Consider the following 18,158-nt stretch of genomic DNA (forward strand, 5'->3'; position numbering starts at 1 on the left):
CGAACCCGGGTCTTCGGCGTGACGAACTAACGCTTTAACCACTAGGCTACGTCTCCGCACCTCTGCCTCCTTAAAGTAACCTAGACATTCATGTTGATGATACTGACCTCATACCTCCGATGGAAGTACTTACTAACGTGTCCTATCACTAAGAATATACACATTTAGTTTTAATTGTCTGTTGCGTTATTTGTCCTCTTACTGTATGGGGCGCGATGCCCACAACCCCGGGATCCTTAGTGCGTGTTTACTATTAACGTTTACTATGTCGTTTGTTATTTCCTCGACAGACTGACACAGAACTACACTGATTCACGGGGGGTAACTCTATATAGATTCTCGACGTGCTCAGCACTGGGTATTGTAGATAAATATCTGACCTAGATACACGCCACACCTAGATTAGGCTGGCGACTAACACGACAGTTGACCAGCTGCTTTATGATGGTGCCCACTACTCCAATACTCCTTCTCCTCTTGGTCAGTGTGATCAGGTAAATACTTACCTTACCGACACCCCAACAAACAGACTGCATCCACCTATGTTTGTGTAGATCTAGGTAGCCCTGATATTGCTATTCTATCGAATACACCTGACTTGACAAACCTTTGTATGTCTACAATGTCTAGCAATGTGACTTGACAAACCTTTGTACAATGTCTAGCAATGCTTATGTAGATAGTCCGGGTATTCATATCATATAGAGTAATGTTTATAAAGGAAGTCCCCATGGCACTACCGCCAACTGTATGGGCTAATGTTTAAGTAGGTTGATTTTCTATCGGTAAATGCTTATTTAGGTGGATCTTGATTTTCGGTTGCATCGACCTATGTTTATTTAAGTAGTTCTGGTTGGTTATATTGACCAGTGCATATGAAGGTAGTATTGTATTTGCGGTTGTATGGACCTGTACATCACTATGTAAACTGCCAGGGAAAAGAAATATACTTTACATTTGAAAATTTGATTTGACCCAAAAAGTACAAACGGAATCAAATCTTCACTCGGCTGAAAACAGTTTTCGAAACACTGCGATGATACCCGTATCAAATACATCTCCGTCGAATAACCATTTCTTGTTTGGGTGTATACTTGTTTTTGCCCGGCAGGATATGTCACACCATATTGCACGGCTTGTCCCAGATCATATCTTATCTACTTATCATAGGACCTCACTATGCCATCATTTCTGAACATATAACAAAACAGTTCTGTATTACCCATGTTCGTTTACATTCCAAAAGTACAAAACATATTATTATCAGTATTATAACTTTTGCAATTTATTAACAATATTTGCACATCTAAAAAGATTATTAGCCGAGTGTCTTTTCGTATAGTAAATATTTTATAATAGGAGTATATTATCTACACTTTTTGGGAACGTTATGCAATTATAGTTTTTTTGCATGTATGCATCACAGCATGGCATTATTCACGGCACATAGACGATGATTTCAGCAAGCTTGGCATTACGTAAGAGGTTGAACGAAAGTGTTTTTATGAGCAACTGATAGCTAAACAAGCATTGTGTGCCGTCTCATTAAAAACCGCATGTGTGAATATCAACAATCCAAATGATACGCCGTGCAGGAACATACACATGCAAATTGTGAATCACGACTTTCAAGAGGAGAAGATGTCTTCATGAATATGTATTGAAAGATGCAGTATTTTATTTCAGAATAATCTTTTTGTTATTGAACTGTATCTGAAGCACAGTTGATATATATTATACCATGGTTGGCCTTGAAATGCGAAGACCTACTTAGATCAACTGTCTTGAAGTCCACCTACAAAACAGCAATACTTGAATTGACGCTTTATGCAGCCTAAACGTATTGTCTATACATGTACGTCATATCAGTTATAAGCATGTTAATAAATCAAAACTATATTCACAATAGCAATACCGTGCATTACTGATTTTCTTGATCCTCGGTATATTAAAAAGTACGAATTCCAAAAGCGGTTTAGCATTACCCTGCCCGAGCTAAAATGATTTGTAATTATACAATAAACGAAAAGGCATCATTAATGGTTATTGAAAATCCGTTTGACAGTACTGCATCATTCCGTCATTCCATTGGCCAATATCTAGTTCGAAACTTTACATGCATAGGATGACGTGTCTGTTTGTTTTAATCAACCAGCAGTAGCAGCAGCAGCGCTACGTACCCACGACCACTGCTACCTGAAGAAACAACTGATCACTTCCTGGCGGGGGCCCTGCTTAGTTACTCTGTCAACATGACTGGCTGCAAGACGGTGGCCCAGACGTCCCCTCCCATCAAGACAAACGACTTTGGAGACGACATCAGACACGGCCGCTACGTCATGTACGGCCCTCTCAACAACCTCACGTTCTGGAGACAGCGTTACGTGGATGACAGACACGAAACTAGAAGTGGTGGGTGTGACACTATCTGAAACTATCATTATGCATTTCTTCTGATTTTTCTAAGTTGGCATAAACATGTTTGTGTCACAGGCAATCTGACAAACATTCAAACTCAATGGTCAATAACACAATTTGAAGATATATTTCTGCTTTAAGAGTTCATTCGTATATTTTCGTCATCCTCTCACCCAGGCCCCACGTCCCGCCTCACTGGTGTTCAGATGGATGCCACCGGCTATGCTTACGTCTATATAAACGACTATGACCCAAAGACGTTGACCAGAATGGCCTATCTTCACATGGAGTGTTGGGCCATGACAGGTATATTCGACATTTCGTATCTTTACTTCTTTCGCTGTAATTGAGCTGTATTTCCTCCTCTGATTCCCCTTAATGACTTTGAAAATAATGCACAATTTAGAAAAAAGAGAGTGATTTTTAGCTTTTTGTTTCAGGGTTTACACCAATTGCTCAAACGCCAGGAGGAAAGCAGTTAGTTTTTGATGACATCAAAGGAGAGTTGCTGAAGGGATCTCTGCTATCGTACAGCATCTACACCACATACTGCGAACCCAGGCCCAAGAACTATACCCATATATATGTAGATGCCGGGCCTATTGATGGTATGTATGTGATACCGTTATTCTGTCCTGTGTTAATGCTAAGGGTATTTCTAGGGTGGATGCTATCTGTGCAATGGTTTCCCAAACATGTGTTGTCAGCGATTATTATTTCCGTGTATTTTTGTTCCATTTTTTCCGTAAGCGTCCCATTTCACATACAGAATAAATTCGTCTACTACGAAGGCTTTGGTGTATTACTGTGATGTTAAAGCAGTTGCTTTTATTGTTTTAAACCTAAAACCCAAATATTTCATCATGTCATAGCAGAAACATATGCATATGCCAGAATACGTTTAATAACAGAGCACAATAGAGTTACAGCTGATATGTCCAATAAGAAATACCATTATTCCTTTCTATCAGGTTACCATAATATCTACACCAAAGAATGATCATGTATTTATTGTTTATTACCGTTTACGGTGTGCATGAGCGTCAGTTGTAAGAAGAGAAAGCGTCACATCAACTCTAAACTTATTGTACTAATAGCTAAGTGAATGTTAACGACATTTTCAGAGTATCGATTGGATGAGGACGGGAGCGTCGTTTTCACTTACCGGGTTGTGAACAGTAATTTATCAATGGATATCATAACAATCAAGATGACGTCATCAGATGATATCACCTTGGAGAAGTACACGTATTCACAAAAGGGAAATCCAAGACAGTTAGTTACGAAAACATGCAAGTACACAATAGGGACGTTTGGATTTGGTGTGTATAAAATAACGTCCCCACAAACTTGATATGCTCGATTGATGGCAACTGACTTGTATGATTGTATTGTGGTGAATAAAGCGTCACCTGTATATGATCCGATCATGTCTTGACTTTGTGTTTAACAAGTGAATATTAATAGCAATTACAAGGGGCGTTCAATAAGATTTGCAACTTCTATATACGACCAAGTCGAAGAATATCTTTTGCACTTTATGTTTTAATATAATCTCCATTGACCACAATACACTTTTTCCATTGGTCCTTCAAGCTTTTAATACCACTTTTCTAGAAATCCGCAGATTGGCCCTCTAACAACGCCTCTGTGGCAGCCTTTGTGTCCTCGTCATCCTGGAAGCGTCTTCCACGTAGGGCAGATTTCATTTGCCGGAACAGGAAATAGTCACTGGGGGGCTAAGCCTGGGCTGTAGGGTGGGTGATTAAACTGTTAGAATCCACATTCACATATGGCGGCCTGTGCAATTCTTTTGCTTTTCATCTCTTCTTGGTAAGGAACTTTATTACAGCGCGTTGTTCATGTTTGAGAGAATCCATGATTGTGACCACCCTTAGGTGAATGAAGCCATCACATCTAACTTATTGTTGTGTCTGGAACTTGTTATAACACGTGTCAACCTGATGTTATGACTAGTGTCACACCTGCCACAAGTTGGCACTGTTTGTGTAAACACAAATGCCCAAGTTGCAAAACTTATTGAACGGCTCTCGTATGATCAAATTGACTACTTTTTAAACCATTCGTCACTACTCGCCCCTTTCCGTAACCTGCAAGAAGACTCGTCCCCCTATCGATGAATGCGTTGTGCGAAAATACGACAAACCAATCAGAATGCGGGTATGACTTCAAGTTCTTCGTCACAGAATCCCTCAGAAATAATATTTGATTGTATATATGACTTGCATCTAAAAATATACTCAAGACACAGTTAAATGTGTTCAAACATACTGTATAATTCCGCATGTCCCGGTGTGCCTTAAACTGCATATGAAATATATATAATATACGGGGAGATATATATGAACCATTACGCAACGAGTTGACAATTGTTTCAGGCATGCCCGTTTGCACTAAGACGGAACTCGGTCGCAAAAATGGCCACGAGAGGGGCACGAGTCGCTATTCGGCTTGTCCCGGAATAACACGAGTTGGTCACGAATGCATGTCCTATGCTGTGTACTTTGCAAAAGAGCACCAACTACTCTCAGTGACTGTAACGTTCAACTTGCATCCCAAAGGGTGATCGATGATCAGGAGATAGATTAACAATCTTAATATTAATAATTCCACAAGACATCATAGAAGGCGTTGGGCCGCCTCCGAAGTGGATAGAACGTATGCCCGGAAGGGCGAAAAGTCGGAGATTTGATCCCCGGCCGCGTCATAAGAAAAGACGTAAAGATGGTACTTGTTGTTACCCTGCCTAAATGATAGACAGGTAACGGGCGTCGCATGAATATATCGAAAACTGAAAATTAGTTACTTATTGTCAACAATTGTCAGTTATCAATGAATTCACGCGCTTACCACATAATCTATATTGTTTACAGATTGACCAGTCTCCTCACTGTGTACACAAGAAACCAGTTGTCAAGAGTGAGTGAGTGAATAAGGGGGTATGGTTTTACGCCGCTTTTAGCAATATTCCAGCAATATCGCGGCAGAGGACACCAGAAATGGGCTTCACACACTGTACTCATGTGGGGATTTGAACCCGGGTCTTCGGCATGACGAGCGAACGCTTTAACAACTAGACTACTCAAACGACCCCCTTTGTCAAGAAGGTCCTACGTTATTATACGTGTTGGGGAAAAATAGAAAGTAATACCTCAAAATGAAATGAAAATGAACAAATACCTCACCATAATACTTGTGAAGAACATGAAAATTAATTGGGAAAATAATTGTGTATTTTAATTTGTATTTTCTTTTAAATTTTAGTTTCTTCCTTCTGACACACCTTCAGACAATAACAAAATATGTACACATTGGGTTGTATACCATAAATGTGCGACGCGAATACATTAACTTTGTATGTCATAGCCTTTGATATAACAAACAAACAAACAAACAACCGTGAAACCTTTACGGCATTTTGATAACCCAATTAAATTTCCTCTTATCGCTGTAAAGATGAAACGTGTTCTAGCATTTCTTGACGTACCTATGTCCTTTCCATCCTTTCATTTTGTAAAGCCTGTCAATGTTCCTGCTATGTGTCCGGTGTGAATATCATTTCACTAAGGTATGTACCTATGTTCTAGATTGTCTATATATGATCCTCTACATGGTTGTATGTAACATATATAGTCTAGTATATGATCGCTTTGTTGAACGGGGCCGCTTTACGTAATATTAAATTTCTAAACTGTTTGCACATCAGCTATGTTACATGCATTGAATGTTACAAATACCATCTTGACACAAACAGTAGAAAACGGGTTAGTGGGTCGTTACAGAAATCAGATTAAATCTAATCACCTGCTGTCGTACACGAAGGCGCCATCATGACCCGATCGTGCCATTTGACCATTCTTCTGTTAGGTATTCCTCTGGGGTATGTTGTACGTTGTATGGTATTGTTCAAGATATTGTAAAGTGTTTAATCGTATATTCTTTCACACGGGATAAGAAAACGATTGGCCAAGTTGAAAAAGTTGTGCTGTAATTCCCTTTAACGGGTAATCTTCGAGTGTGAGTTCGAATTTATGCTCCTTTGGAAGTTTTTCAGTCATATCACGTATGTGGTTTACTTTGTTAAATCAACAAGAGCGGATATGGTGCCGACGAACAAAGAATTATAATCGGTGCAACTGCTGGATTCGATCCTGATCTAAGGGGCGCAACTCTGCATAACGAATCCTGAGAATACTGATACCTTTATATTTACCCTCTCACTTTTGCCTTTAGTATTATATAGACTTACCAGCACACATATTTTACCGAGAAGTCTGCCTGCCTGGACGCCCAAGCTCTTGACTCCAGGAGAGTTCCTAGACTATTACATCAACGCCGCAGCTCTCAGCTACTTCGTGAACATCAAGCAATGCACCAACGACATCTACAGCAACATTACGATGTATTCGTATGGGGATGTCATCACCAATGGCTACGTGACCAGTTACCCTACTGGAAAGTTCATCTTGACGTACAGCTCAGACAGGGAGGTCGACGGGAGGCACCTCAATCTAACTGGTTTGTAATGCCCCATTAGACCGCAACTCTACAACCAGCTGACTCATACTGACACACGCGTACACACACACACACACACACACACACACACACACACACACACACACACGCACGCACGCACGCACAAACACACACACATATACACACACGAACACAGCAATCCCTACTCTTCAACTACAAATAATTCAATGTAGGCTATAACAGGTTATAATTATCTTGTTTTATACAGGTCCTGCTATCAGGTCAACAGGCATTGCCCTTGACGACTCACCAGATGTGCTTGTGGGTATGAACGACATCAATCCCGCTACCGGAAGCGTAATGGACCAATCACAAGTTGTCTGCAAAAACGAGGGAAACGACCAAGGGTGCTTATTCGTATATATATATAGAGAGAGTAACTCTTCTGTGGATGGTAAACGAATAGATTGAACTATTACATATATATTAGTGAGTGAGTGAGTATAGTTTTCCTTTAGTTCCTGGAGTAGCTGAAATTAAAACTGAATTTGGTAAAAGCAGAATGTCTCACTCTTCCTCCATTCTTCTTCAGGGGTTTTCAGTTGTTTGCTCAGACGCCTAAAGGAACTCTACTGACGACGTTGAAAGATGTTCAGATGTCGCTTATGACTGGGGAGATTGTGTATTACGTCTTTGATATCTACCACTGCGTACCTGTACAACCATTGGATGCCAAACAGTACTACGCTGGAAGAATCGTAGGTACGCAGAATCACTTAGTAGACCCACGTGAACATGAACACATTTTTTAGTATTAGTAAACAGCTGCTATGTTACATGATTGAAAGAGTGAGTGAGTGAGTGAGTGAGTTTAACCCCGCTTTTAACAGTATTCTAGTTCTATTGAGGCGTGTCAGCTTAATGTGGGAGGAAAGCGCGAAGTGAAGCAGGTCTCAGACGTTTACCACTTCTGTGAAACCCACGACCACGGGTATGGTGCTGACAAACCTAGAAACATAACTGGGGCGAATCCGGATTCGAACCCACGTTCATAGGTTTTTGGCGTGCCCAAGGGACGCAACTCTGCACAGCGAATCGCGGCGCCTTAGACGACTTGGCCACCCGTGCCCACATAATTTAAAGACCAAAATTGTATGATATGTCTTCTCCAGTGAATTAAGTAGCACTAACAAACTAATTAAAATATTTTGAATGTGATCTATTTTAGCTTTCCTTAAGAGTTTTAATTAATGTCCTTCTGATAAGTCAATAACAGATACATCCACTCATTAACCTGTTGTCATCGCTACAGGCAACCCAATTCCTGTCTCGGCTTTTAAGGGAAGATAGTCTGGTGCCTATAATCACCCAGTGTCTAGACTTTTAATTAGACAATTGCGAGATAAATCTCGTGTTTCAAGCTGATTAAACAGACGAGTAAAGCGTTGCCTCTTAACTTTGAATAAACAGCGCTTCCGTTCATAACTACTCAATTCTTTTTTGGTGGAATTTCAGAGATCTTTATGTGATATCTTGGCGGCACGATGACACCATATTACAAACGTACCGCGGAAATTCCGCAGCCCTATCGCCGTAATTCCGCAGCAGCACCGTGGTAATTCCCCAGACGTTCGTTTCGCGGTTGGTTCGCAATCGCGCGTACCCGGGATATTTCGCAGTCGTGCGTACTGCAGTTATTCCGCAACTGTGTCCCTTTACTCCCGCAGCAATTCCGTGTTAATTCAGCAACCACATCATTGTAATTCTGCAACAGTACCGCGCTAAATCCGTAACCACATCGTTCATATTCCGTTACAGTAAAGTGATAATTCCGCAACTGTGTCTACCGCGTTGATTAGGCTAACGTATCTCGATAGCACTGCGGAGGTTTTACGGACCTGAATTGAGGTTAGAGGTATTAAGTATTTTCAAAACAGGTGTTATGGCATTTAAAACTACTTACTCTTTCAACATGCTATTTTTCAGATTTTCGGATCAACAAGAAGGGAGCAATGGTATTTTCGGATCGCCTCCTTGGCCTGGGGTTCATTACAGTCTTCAATGTTGAGCTGACGTCCGAAACTAACGTCACAATTGACATGTACATGTACTCGCGACAAACATCGGAGTCAACCCATTTGGCCAACAAAAAATGCATATATGGAGATACACTTAAAATCTACAAACATGCTCAGTAAAGTAAGTGTTTCTGTTCACAAATCAGTTGATAGACCAATAAAATTACTGCAGTTTGTCCCAACATTTGGTTTTACTTTGAACTTATTGTACATGTTCCATGTGTTTCAATTATTTTCATTAGGACCGCCTCCGTGGTCCAGTGGTAGAACGTCCTCCCGGAGAGCGGAAGGTCCGGAGTTCGATCCCCGACCGCGTCATACCAAATGACGTTAAAAGATGGTATTTGTTGTTACCCTGTCTGGCGCTCGGCATTAAGGGCCTAAAACAAGGACTGGTCGGCTCGGAGTCAGTATACTGTGTCTGAATTGGGTTTTTATGTTAAACTGCGGCATGGTATCTCAGTGGGCTAGCACTATAAATCGGCCGGAATAGTACAAGCAACCACACACATGACTGGTTCTAGTTTTAATATTATTGCAAATTTACGATAATGCTTACTCAACGAATTTACAGAAACACAGATCATATACATACATTGAGTGCTTAGAATTCACCTGCTCAACCAATTCGGCCTTTAATTGAAGATAGTCTGGTGCCTATAATCACCTTACACGATATACGGCTTTTCCATTGGACGAGAGGTCGGTCACATGACCGCGAAATTGACGTTCATAAGTGTATGAACGACACAATTTGACGTTCATACGTTTTTCACGAGACCGTGTTCTTGAAATGACGCAAACACCGACGGACTACTTCCACATTCCTGGGGAAAACCCTGGGAATTCCTTAGCACGAAAACATACATAAACGTTCTTTCTGATCAACAAGCCGAATAGCGACTCGTACCCCTCTCGTGGCCATTTTGGCGACCGGGTTCCGTCTTAGCGCAAACGGGCATACCTAGAACAATTGTAAACTCGTTGCGTAATGGTTCACATATGTTTCACCATATATTATATGTATTTCAGATGCAATTTAAGGCACAACGGGACATGCGGAATTATACAGTATGATTGAACACATTTAACTATGTCTTGGTTATTTTTTTAGATGCAAGACATATGTAAAATCAAAACGTATTCCTGAGGGATTCTTTGAAGAAGTCATACCCGCATTCTGATTGGTTTGTCGTATTTTCTCACATAACATTCATCGATGGGGGTGGGGGTGGGGTTGGGGTTGGGGTTGGGGTTGGGGTTGGGGACGAGTCTTCTAGCAGGTTACGGAAAGGGGCGAGTGGTGACGAATGCATTTGAACATGCCGTATTTCCGACGTGGATCGCTGCCCCTTGGTGAAACCATCCGCAATGTTTAATATATGACGATTTGCCTACATTGTTTTGATCATTCATTACGAGACCCTGCACATGTATTACAAATGCTGACCGTATATTGCTTTCAAAGTTCATTTATCACTATGTAAAGCTATCAGATATCACAGCATGACCAATAGTAGTTACCCGGTACAGGAACAATGGTCCATATTAACCTTTGAACATATCAACCAGCAACTCATCTTCTCATGACGCGTCACGTGTGACAGCAGGTAGTATAGTGTTCCCAACACTCGCAATCGAGAAGTCATTGATACCACCGGTTATCTACAGAAGCGACTCAACACCCTGGATTGTCTGATAAAGAAGATAGAGAAGTATAGATATATTAAGGACAAGTGTTGACATGGAAACCTACCTGTTGGTGATCGCTACTGGGCTTATGTACGTACAGAGTTTAGCATAAGAAAATGCTGTATGATAGACATCTATTTGCTGTATAGGGAACTATTGTTTATGGGTTCCTGTGCTAAATTGGCGCTGATTGTGTTTGCTGGCACTATACCCGTGCTCGTGGGTTTCACAAAAGTGGTAAACGACTGAGAAATGCTTCACTTAAGGCTTTCTTCTCACACAGAGGTGACGCACCGTGATATAAACCGAAATACTGTTCAAAGCGGCGTTCACATTCTCTGACTTAAACATCATTGTTAATACTTTTGAACTCTACCATTGTCTTTCTCTTAATTTTTCTAAAAATGTCCCGTTGTTAGTCCAAGGACACGGAGTGTTATAACCATTTCATTTATAAGAATAACAGTTACTGATGATTGTAAAATTATTGTTCTCTGAACTCTTTAAACGTGTCGTTGGGGGAAAACAAGTAATTGTGACACCTCATTACCTCGATATATTGGGGGCCATCGATAGTACACTTTACCCGTTGTTCGAGACAAGCGTAGTGTCGATGCGGTGTCAAGCAAAAATCAAGCACTTACTTTATTATGCAAATTCTCTGAGTTGCGGGTGCTACCGGTAGAGCAGGACATGCTAACCCTTTTCTCGAACACCTGCTGTCATAAGTGATTTTCAGTCATCCATTTATATAATTTTCAACGCTATTTTGCCTTTTACGCCCAATGGTATCTCTTTGGGCAGAAAATCGAGGCTGGTTATTATCTGGTGTTGACGTTTTAAGTTACCATATCCCGGATTACTTAGTGGTAATATAGTGAGATCGTCTTATATCATATGTAATGATATAATGAGTTCAGGTTAACGAGGTTTCAGACACCTTAAATAAAGAAACGTCATCAACGTTATCAGTTAGTTTTCCACACTTGATACAGAATCACGAAACTTACAGGCCGCTGGGACAAAACTAGGATAGTGCCAACTTTTGCGTTAACCTCCATTGACGCACTCACTCACTTCCCAAATAACCGACATTCTTTCATGACTTTGAAATAGTTTAAGGTCAGTTGTTGAATCAAACTTTTCCTCAATCATTGTGGGTGGGCAGTTTCAACGGTATTAGCAAATGTAGGTTGTTACAAAGTGTCGACATTCTTTCATGACTTTGAAATAGTTTAAGGTCAGTTGTTGAATCAAACTTTTCCTCAATCATTGTGGGTGGGCAGTTTCAACGGTATTAGCAAATGTAGGTTGTTACAAAGTGTTGAGTTGCGGTCCCTGAAATATATAACGTATGTGACAGTTAAGTTTTAACAGAAAGCACCTGCCCTTGAAAATCGACTTTGATAATAGAGACTATATAACAAGTGTTTGAGCTACAATGTCCCATTTTACCAAGGTTAGGCGGGTGCTCCTGCAAACCATCACAGCTATCATTTGGAGATGCTGTCAAGTTTCTTCAAGTCGGGGGGCAGATATCGTACGACTTGAATGTCAGCAAATGCAGCAACAGTCTGCCCAAGAAGATCCCATCCTTCTCGTGGGGGGACAGGGTTGACGACGCCATCATCTTTGACGAGGGAAATGCACAGTTCTCAGTAGAGTTCTCTATCACCAGGAAGGTCAACGGGATAAGATATAACCTTACAGGTTGGTTATACACCCCTTCTAGGTTACACACAACCAAATGTTTTTCCATAGACTTCTATAGTGACGTTATCTTATTTTTTAAATAATTAAGCAGCTATTACCTATACGTGTGTGCATAGTTTGGCCTTAGAGCAGCAATAAAAACAAAAAAATGACCAGCTCAGCCATCTACTTTTCTACACACCACCCGCAGTTCCGCACCAAATGTCACCTACTTGAAAATATCTGTGGTCACATTCAGCATAAGTCATCATGTTGAAAAAGACAGCACTCAATATTGAAAAAACATGGCCAGTTTTATTTACTTGATGGATGTACATTTAAAAGACATAGAAATTCTTACACAATACCATCAAATCACAGCCTGCAGATATCTATCGATCTGCACTAAAAGCTACGAAAACGGAAAAGTCACATCTGGTTCGGATTTAGTGTAGCAGAACCTGTACTCCATGTACTGTTGAACCATGTCATCAACCAGGTGGGGTTTCATCTTGAAGTCAATCAAAGGCATTAATGCAAGCCAAGCGCGTACAGATACACACATATATAGAGAGAGTCAATGCGTGTACGGTATATCCATACACAGGTGTATGAGTACATGTATATCCAGCGCTGGTAGACACATGTACACCTGTGCAGGGACAATGTTTGCAGAGACCCTTGTGTGTGAGGTTAAAGTATACACGACACATACATGCAGCTTATACACATATCTATGAAGGTCATTGCATGCCAACCACATGCAGACACTATCTATGTCATTTTATACCCAGCATGTACAGACACCTATCTCTGTCAATGTATTCCCAGCATGTACAGACACATATCTCTGTCAATGTGTACCCAGCATGTACAGACACCTTTCTCTGTCAATGTATACCCAGCTTGTACAGACACCTATGTCAATGTATACCAAGCATGTACAGACACCTTTCTCTGTCAATGTATACCTAGCATGTACAGACACCTATGTCAATGTATACCTAGCATGTACGGATACCTATCTATGTCAATGTATACCCAGCATGTACAGACACATATCTATGTCAATGTAAACCCAGCATGTACAGACACATATCTATGTCAATGTAAACCCAGCATGTACAGACACCTTTCTCTGTCAATGTATACCCAGCATGTACAGACACCTTTCTCTGTCAATGTATACCCAGCATGTACAGACACCTATGTCAATGTATACCTAGCATGTACGGATACCTATCTATGTCAATGTATACCCAGCATGTACAGACACATATCTATGTCAATGTAAACCCAGCATGTACAGACACATATCTATGTCAATGTATACCTAGCATGTACATACACCTATGTCAATGTACACCTAGCATGTACAGACACATATGTCAATGTATACCAAGCATGTACAGACACATATCTATGTCAATGTATACCCAGCATGTACAGACACCTATGCGTGTCAATGTATACCCAGCATGTACAGACACATATCTATGTCAATGTATACCTAGCATGTACAGACACATATGTCAATGTATACCCAGCATGTACAGACACCTATGTCAATGTATACCCAGCATGTACAGACACCTATGTCAATGTATACCCAGCATGTACAGACACATATGTCAATGTATACCCAGCATGTACAGACACCTATGCGTGTCAATGTATACCCAGCATGTACATTCCGTAGATATACCTGTGTAAACCCATCTGTCTTCCCTGTCATATATCTTCTATATCTTCTATATGTCTATCCAATTGTGTAATAGCCATGACGATTTAGACAGAGTGTCGGTCTACTCAGAATTTGTCAGTATCATAAGTAAACATGGGGACACAAGTTTGGTTCAGTACAGTACTAGACAGTCACATGTATCACGGTTTGTCAGCTTAATTTGAGATAAAAGTCCAAAGTGTCGAAGATCGTTGAAATTGTTACAGACTGACACAAATCGTTTGTCCAATTAACAATGTTCATGTTCAGTTGTTTCCCGGCACAGATTGTTACCTCGTCAGGAAACAATGCCGGTATATAAAGGACATTGGAGTCAATATTAGTGCTGGTACCCGGAATATAGAGTTTTGATAAGAATGTTTGCAAAGACCGGAACTCAATGCCGGTTTATAGAGTGTCGAAGTGCTTGGAAGACAGAGGTGTATCTGCACAGCAATACACAGATATGCTTGTGACAGCTTATCTCTCTCTATCGATGATCAGATCGCCCTGTAAGGTTCACTCAAATATCCGTCAGTGCCGACCAAGTCTTTGTGGAGATCACGGACGTCAACGAAGATGCTCCCGCCTTTCTTTCAACCGGCTCTATTCAGTGTGCAAGTACAGACGGGTAAGGCCATCATTTTAGAAAGTATCAAATGCATGTCTTGAGACCTCTGGATTCTGGAGATTCTGCCAGAGAGCGAACAAAGTACTTGGCACCAATGTCTACATGACAACTTTGTCTATTTTACTTGGATGGGTGGGTAGGATGATGCCAATTGATATCAGATCATCTGTTTGACACCTAATGGAGTGCTATCTGCTAGTCGTCAGCTACTGGTTGCACTGGGGGATATCTCTCCCTTTTACTCCCAATATACAGGAACAAGTAAGAGACCAAGCATTGTGAATACATACTAAATCACGCGAGACCCCACGCAGAATCACTACTTTGTGATCCATCTGAATGAGACTAATATATCGAAACGCTTAGTTCAAAAGCATTTCTGCACATGTGTTCCTTATTCAGCAAAATGTGTGCTACGGTCGGCAGTTACTTAACATTTTTCAGTATGTTACAAAGAGTAGGGGAACCCATATGGCTACAAATACTGCTTCCAGAGGTGTTGTTGTGAACAAGTTGTCCACGCCAAGCGGAGAGGTGACCACCCAGGATGACCTCATCAGCCGCCTCCGCATGGGCTACGCCATGACCTACGCGTTACAGTGGGATAAGTGTTCCCCAGATAACACTACGACCAACCAGTGGTGGTCCGGGAGGATCTCAGGTGAGGGTAGGGGGTGAAAGGGGCGAGTAAGTGAATGAAAGGTAAACGCGTGCAGGAGGAGCGAGTGAACGAGGGGGTAAATGCCGAGGTGAGCGTGTGAATGAGGGATAAGTGAGTGCTTGAGAAGTGAGTGAGTGAGGGGTGAACGAGTGGTAACTGAGTGCTTGAAGAGTGAGTGAATGAGGGGTGAATGTGTGCTTGAGGAGTGAGTGAATGGGTGGGGTTTTAGGTAAGTGAGACAGTGAGTGATCATAAAGTGAATGAGTAGGGGTATATATGATTGTTGACCTATAACGTGTATCTATTTGTTTCCAGGTTACCGGTTTGGCCACAATGGCGGCGTCAGCTTCACCCAAGTTGTAGATAGTGCCCAAAAGGAGTACTTCATCGAAGTCAGTGTCATGACGTCCAGTGTCAAGGTGCAGATGTTCGACATTGAAAGGTTACAAAGGAAGCAGGGTCCGACAGAAACTAGAATGTGTGCATTGGGCCAGAGCTATCGAGTCTTTACGCACCAAGACGCATAGTATCCCACAAACCATCAATAAGATGTTCGACATTGAAAGGTTACAAAGGAAGCAGGGTCCGACAGAAACTAGAATGTGTGTGCATTGGGCCAGAGCTATCGAGTCTTTACGCATCAAGACGCATAGTATCCCACAAACCATCAATAAAATGTGTCTCTGCTCAGTGCTGCTTGCTTCAGTTACATTTAATACTCTCAATCAATGTGTAGGCAGTCTTCAGGGACTGACCAATTAATATTGAGGGTCTTCCAGAATACTTTATGCAAATATTTTGAAAGTAGTAAACACATCTTAGGGATTTGAGAATGAATATAAATACATAGCAATACATGTAACGTTACGTCTGGGTGACTGGTATAACGTTGTTTTCAGCATTATCAGAGAGGGGAACACCAGAAAACAGCTTTATACATTGTACCCTTAAGGGGAATCGTACCCACGAGGAGAAAACGCTTTATCCACTGGGCCACCCCACCGTCTCCTTAACGTTATTTATGTACGAATCGAAGCGCCTGCGTAGGGAGTAAAATAACCCCCTTCAGACTTTATACTCGCTTAGTTTCCATGGTGTAAAGTGCTACAAACACAAGAACATGTCCCCCTCACACAGGGTAAGGGTGTGATGAGTGCGTTTGTCTTATGTGACCACTATAATGGTGTGGGCAGACACTGTCGATCACCAGGTTGATTGCATGTGATTTTGCATGTTGAGTACCACAAAGCCCTGGACTAGTGCTTGTGCTCCCAGTCACTTTTTTATTCTATTTTTTGCAGACCGCGTTCAACAATACTGGCTTCGTTTATTCAAGAATTTACTTCACTTTGTGTGTGTTCATTGGAGTATGAACCGTCATAGAGCGAGGGCCAAAGTGTATGAACCTCGCAACTTGCGACGATCGCGACTTTCTTTCAATGTTTGTCCCTCACCCAATGCAAGGTTCATACTCCAATGGCGATTATGCTTGTCGTAAGAGGCGATCGGGATCGGGTGGTCAGGATCGCTGACTTGGTTGATGCATGTCATCGAATCCCAAATACATGGATCGATGCTCATGATGTCAATCATTGGATTGTCTGGTCAAGACTCGATTATTTACAGACCAGGAATATTGCTGAGTGCGGCGTTAAAGAACAAACAAACAAACAAAAATCATATTCCAATGACCTCACACACAGTGAGAGTCAATTCTTATATTTCTTTATATCAATAGTTTATACCTCGAGGGAGGTAGCGCTAGATCTATACGTGTGACTTCATGTTTACACTGACAGCCATACAACAACTAGAATAAAATAGTTCCACAAAAAGAGAGGTGATATGAGCATATGTATGATCAACCTGCTTTACGGGAACATCTGTTTGTTTACAAGAAATGTATTCATTTTGGGGGGTGGCAAAGCCGACGATCATTGGCAAAATCCAAGATGGTCAACTTCATAACCAAAAGTCATAGGATCATGAATAAAGACTCTTTTATGCGGTTCTGACTTCAAGGATTCCAAATCCGATCTTTATTTTGACATAGAATTGCGTTTTGGTCCATTTAGTCGTTGAAAATATATTAAAACATACATACACTCATGCATCCGCCCCGTTTGATGAACTATTTTATTCCACGTTACGGCTGTCCGTGTAAACATGAAACAACACATACTGAATGAAATTGCCCTCCCTCGATCAATATAAAATATTGACATGAAATAAATTCTGTTCCAGTAATAACTTCATTGTTTACCAATAGGTATGATCATTCCATTCCAACCTACCGGATATGGGACCCACTGAAATAATGAAGCGCACGTAAAACATCAGCTAGATACACGATTATTCCACAAATTCTGTCACCATCCTCTGCAACCACAAGATACCACAGCCCCCGTGTCTACTACCAGATAATGGAGTGGAAAGGGTTTAGTGTGAATCCATTCGAGTGGGGATGGCACATGATAGATGGACGTTGCTTACCAATACAGTCAGATCAGCCTGCAGCACCTCCAGCACTCTGTGATATCATCTGCTGTAATTTCAAAAAAAGAAGATGCACTTGCCGGAAATATGGTCTCACTTGCAGTGCTATGTGCGCGGAATACCATGGTACGAGCTGTACCAATAAACAGTTACCAGACTTCTCAGGGGAGACTCAAACCTGTTGAGACTTTCGAGGTGCATATATATAATGACCCCTGCAACGTCTAGCTACAGCATTCACCGTGACAATCTTTCCACTGTTCGTCG

At 41.3% G+C, this 18,158-nt stretch overlaps 3 protein-coding genes across 4 annotated transcripts; all 3 read left to right on the plus strand.

Moving 5' to 3' along the window:
- Positions 1–369: 369 nt before the first annotated feature.
- LOC124140993 lies at positions 370–3,840 on the plus strand. Of its 2 annotated transcripts, none has more exons than XM_046508843.2 (5): positions 370–494; positions 2,156–2,412; positions 2,596–2,724; positions 2,859–3,026; positions 3,543–3,840. In XM_046508843.2, the coding sequence occupies exons 1-5, from the start codon at positions 442–444 to the stop codon at positions 3,770–3,772; spliced, it is 837 nt and encodes a 278-aa protein (XP_046364799.2). In that variant the 5' UTR covers positions 370–441; the 3' UTR covers positions 3,773–3,840. The 2 variants fall into 2 exon arrangements, with proteins under 2 accessions (XP_046364799.2, XP_046364800.2); XM_046508844.2 differs by having other exon boundaries at positions 380–494; positions 2,159–2,412.
- Positions 3,841–6,023: 2,183 nt separating this feature from the next.
- Positions 6,024–9,178, plus strand: LOC124140992. Its single transcript, XM_046508842.2, has 5 exons — positions 6,024–6,319; positions 6,713–6,957; positions 7,187–7,325; positions 7,511–7,680; positions 8,905–9,178. The coding sequence occupies exons 1-5, from the start codon at positions 6,270–6,272 to the stop codon at positions 9,114–9,116; spliced, it is 816 nt and encodes a 271-aa protein (XP_046364798.1). The 5' UTR covers positions 6,024–6,269; the 3' UTR covers positions 9,117–9,178.
- A 1,447-nt stretch (positions 9,179–10,625) lies between these two features.
- LOC124140991 lies at positions 10,626–16,086 on the plus strand. Its single transcript, XM_046508841.2, has 5 exons — positions 10,626–10,778; positions 12,148–12,398; positions 14,608–14,734; positions 15,229–15,395; positions 15,711–16,086. The coding sequence occupies exons 1-5, from the start codon at positions 10,741–10,743 to the stop codon at positions 15,920–15,922; spliced, it is 795 nt and encodes a 264-aa protein (XP_046364797.1). The 5' UTR covers positions 10,626–10,740; the 3' UTR covers positions 15,923–16,086.
- The last annotated feature ends 2,072 nt before the right edge of the window (positions 16,087–18,158 follow it).

Source organism: Haliotis rufescens, unplaced genomic scaffold, assembly GCF_023055435.1.
Source record: "Haliotis rufescens isolate VD_foot unplaced genomic scaffold, xgHalRufe1.0.p SCAF_3, whole genome shotgun sequence".
In the NCBI taxonomy this organism is placed as follows: domain Eukaryota; kingdom Metazoa; phylum Mollusca; class Gastropoda; order Lepetellida; family Haliotidae; genus Haliotis; species Haliotis rufescens.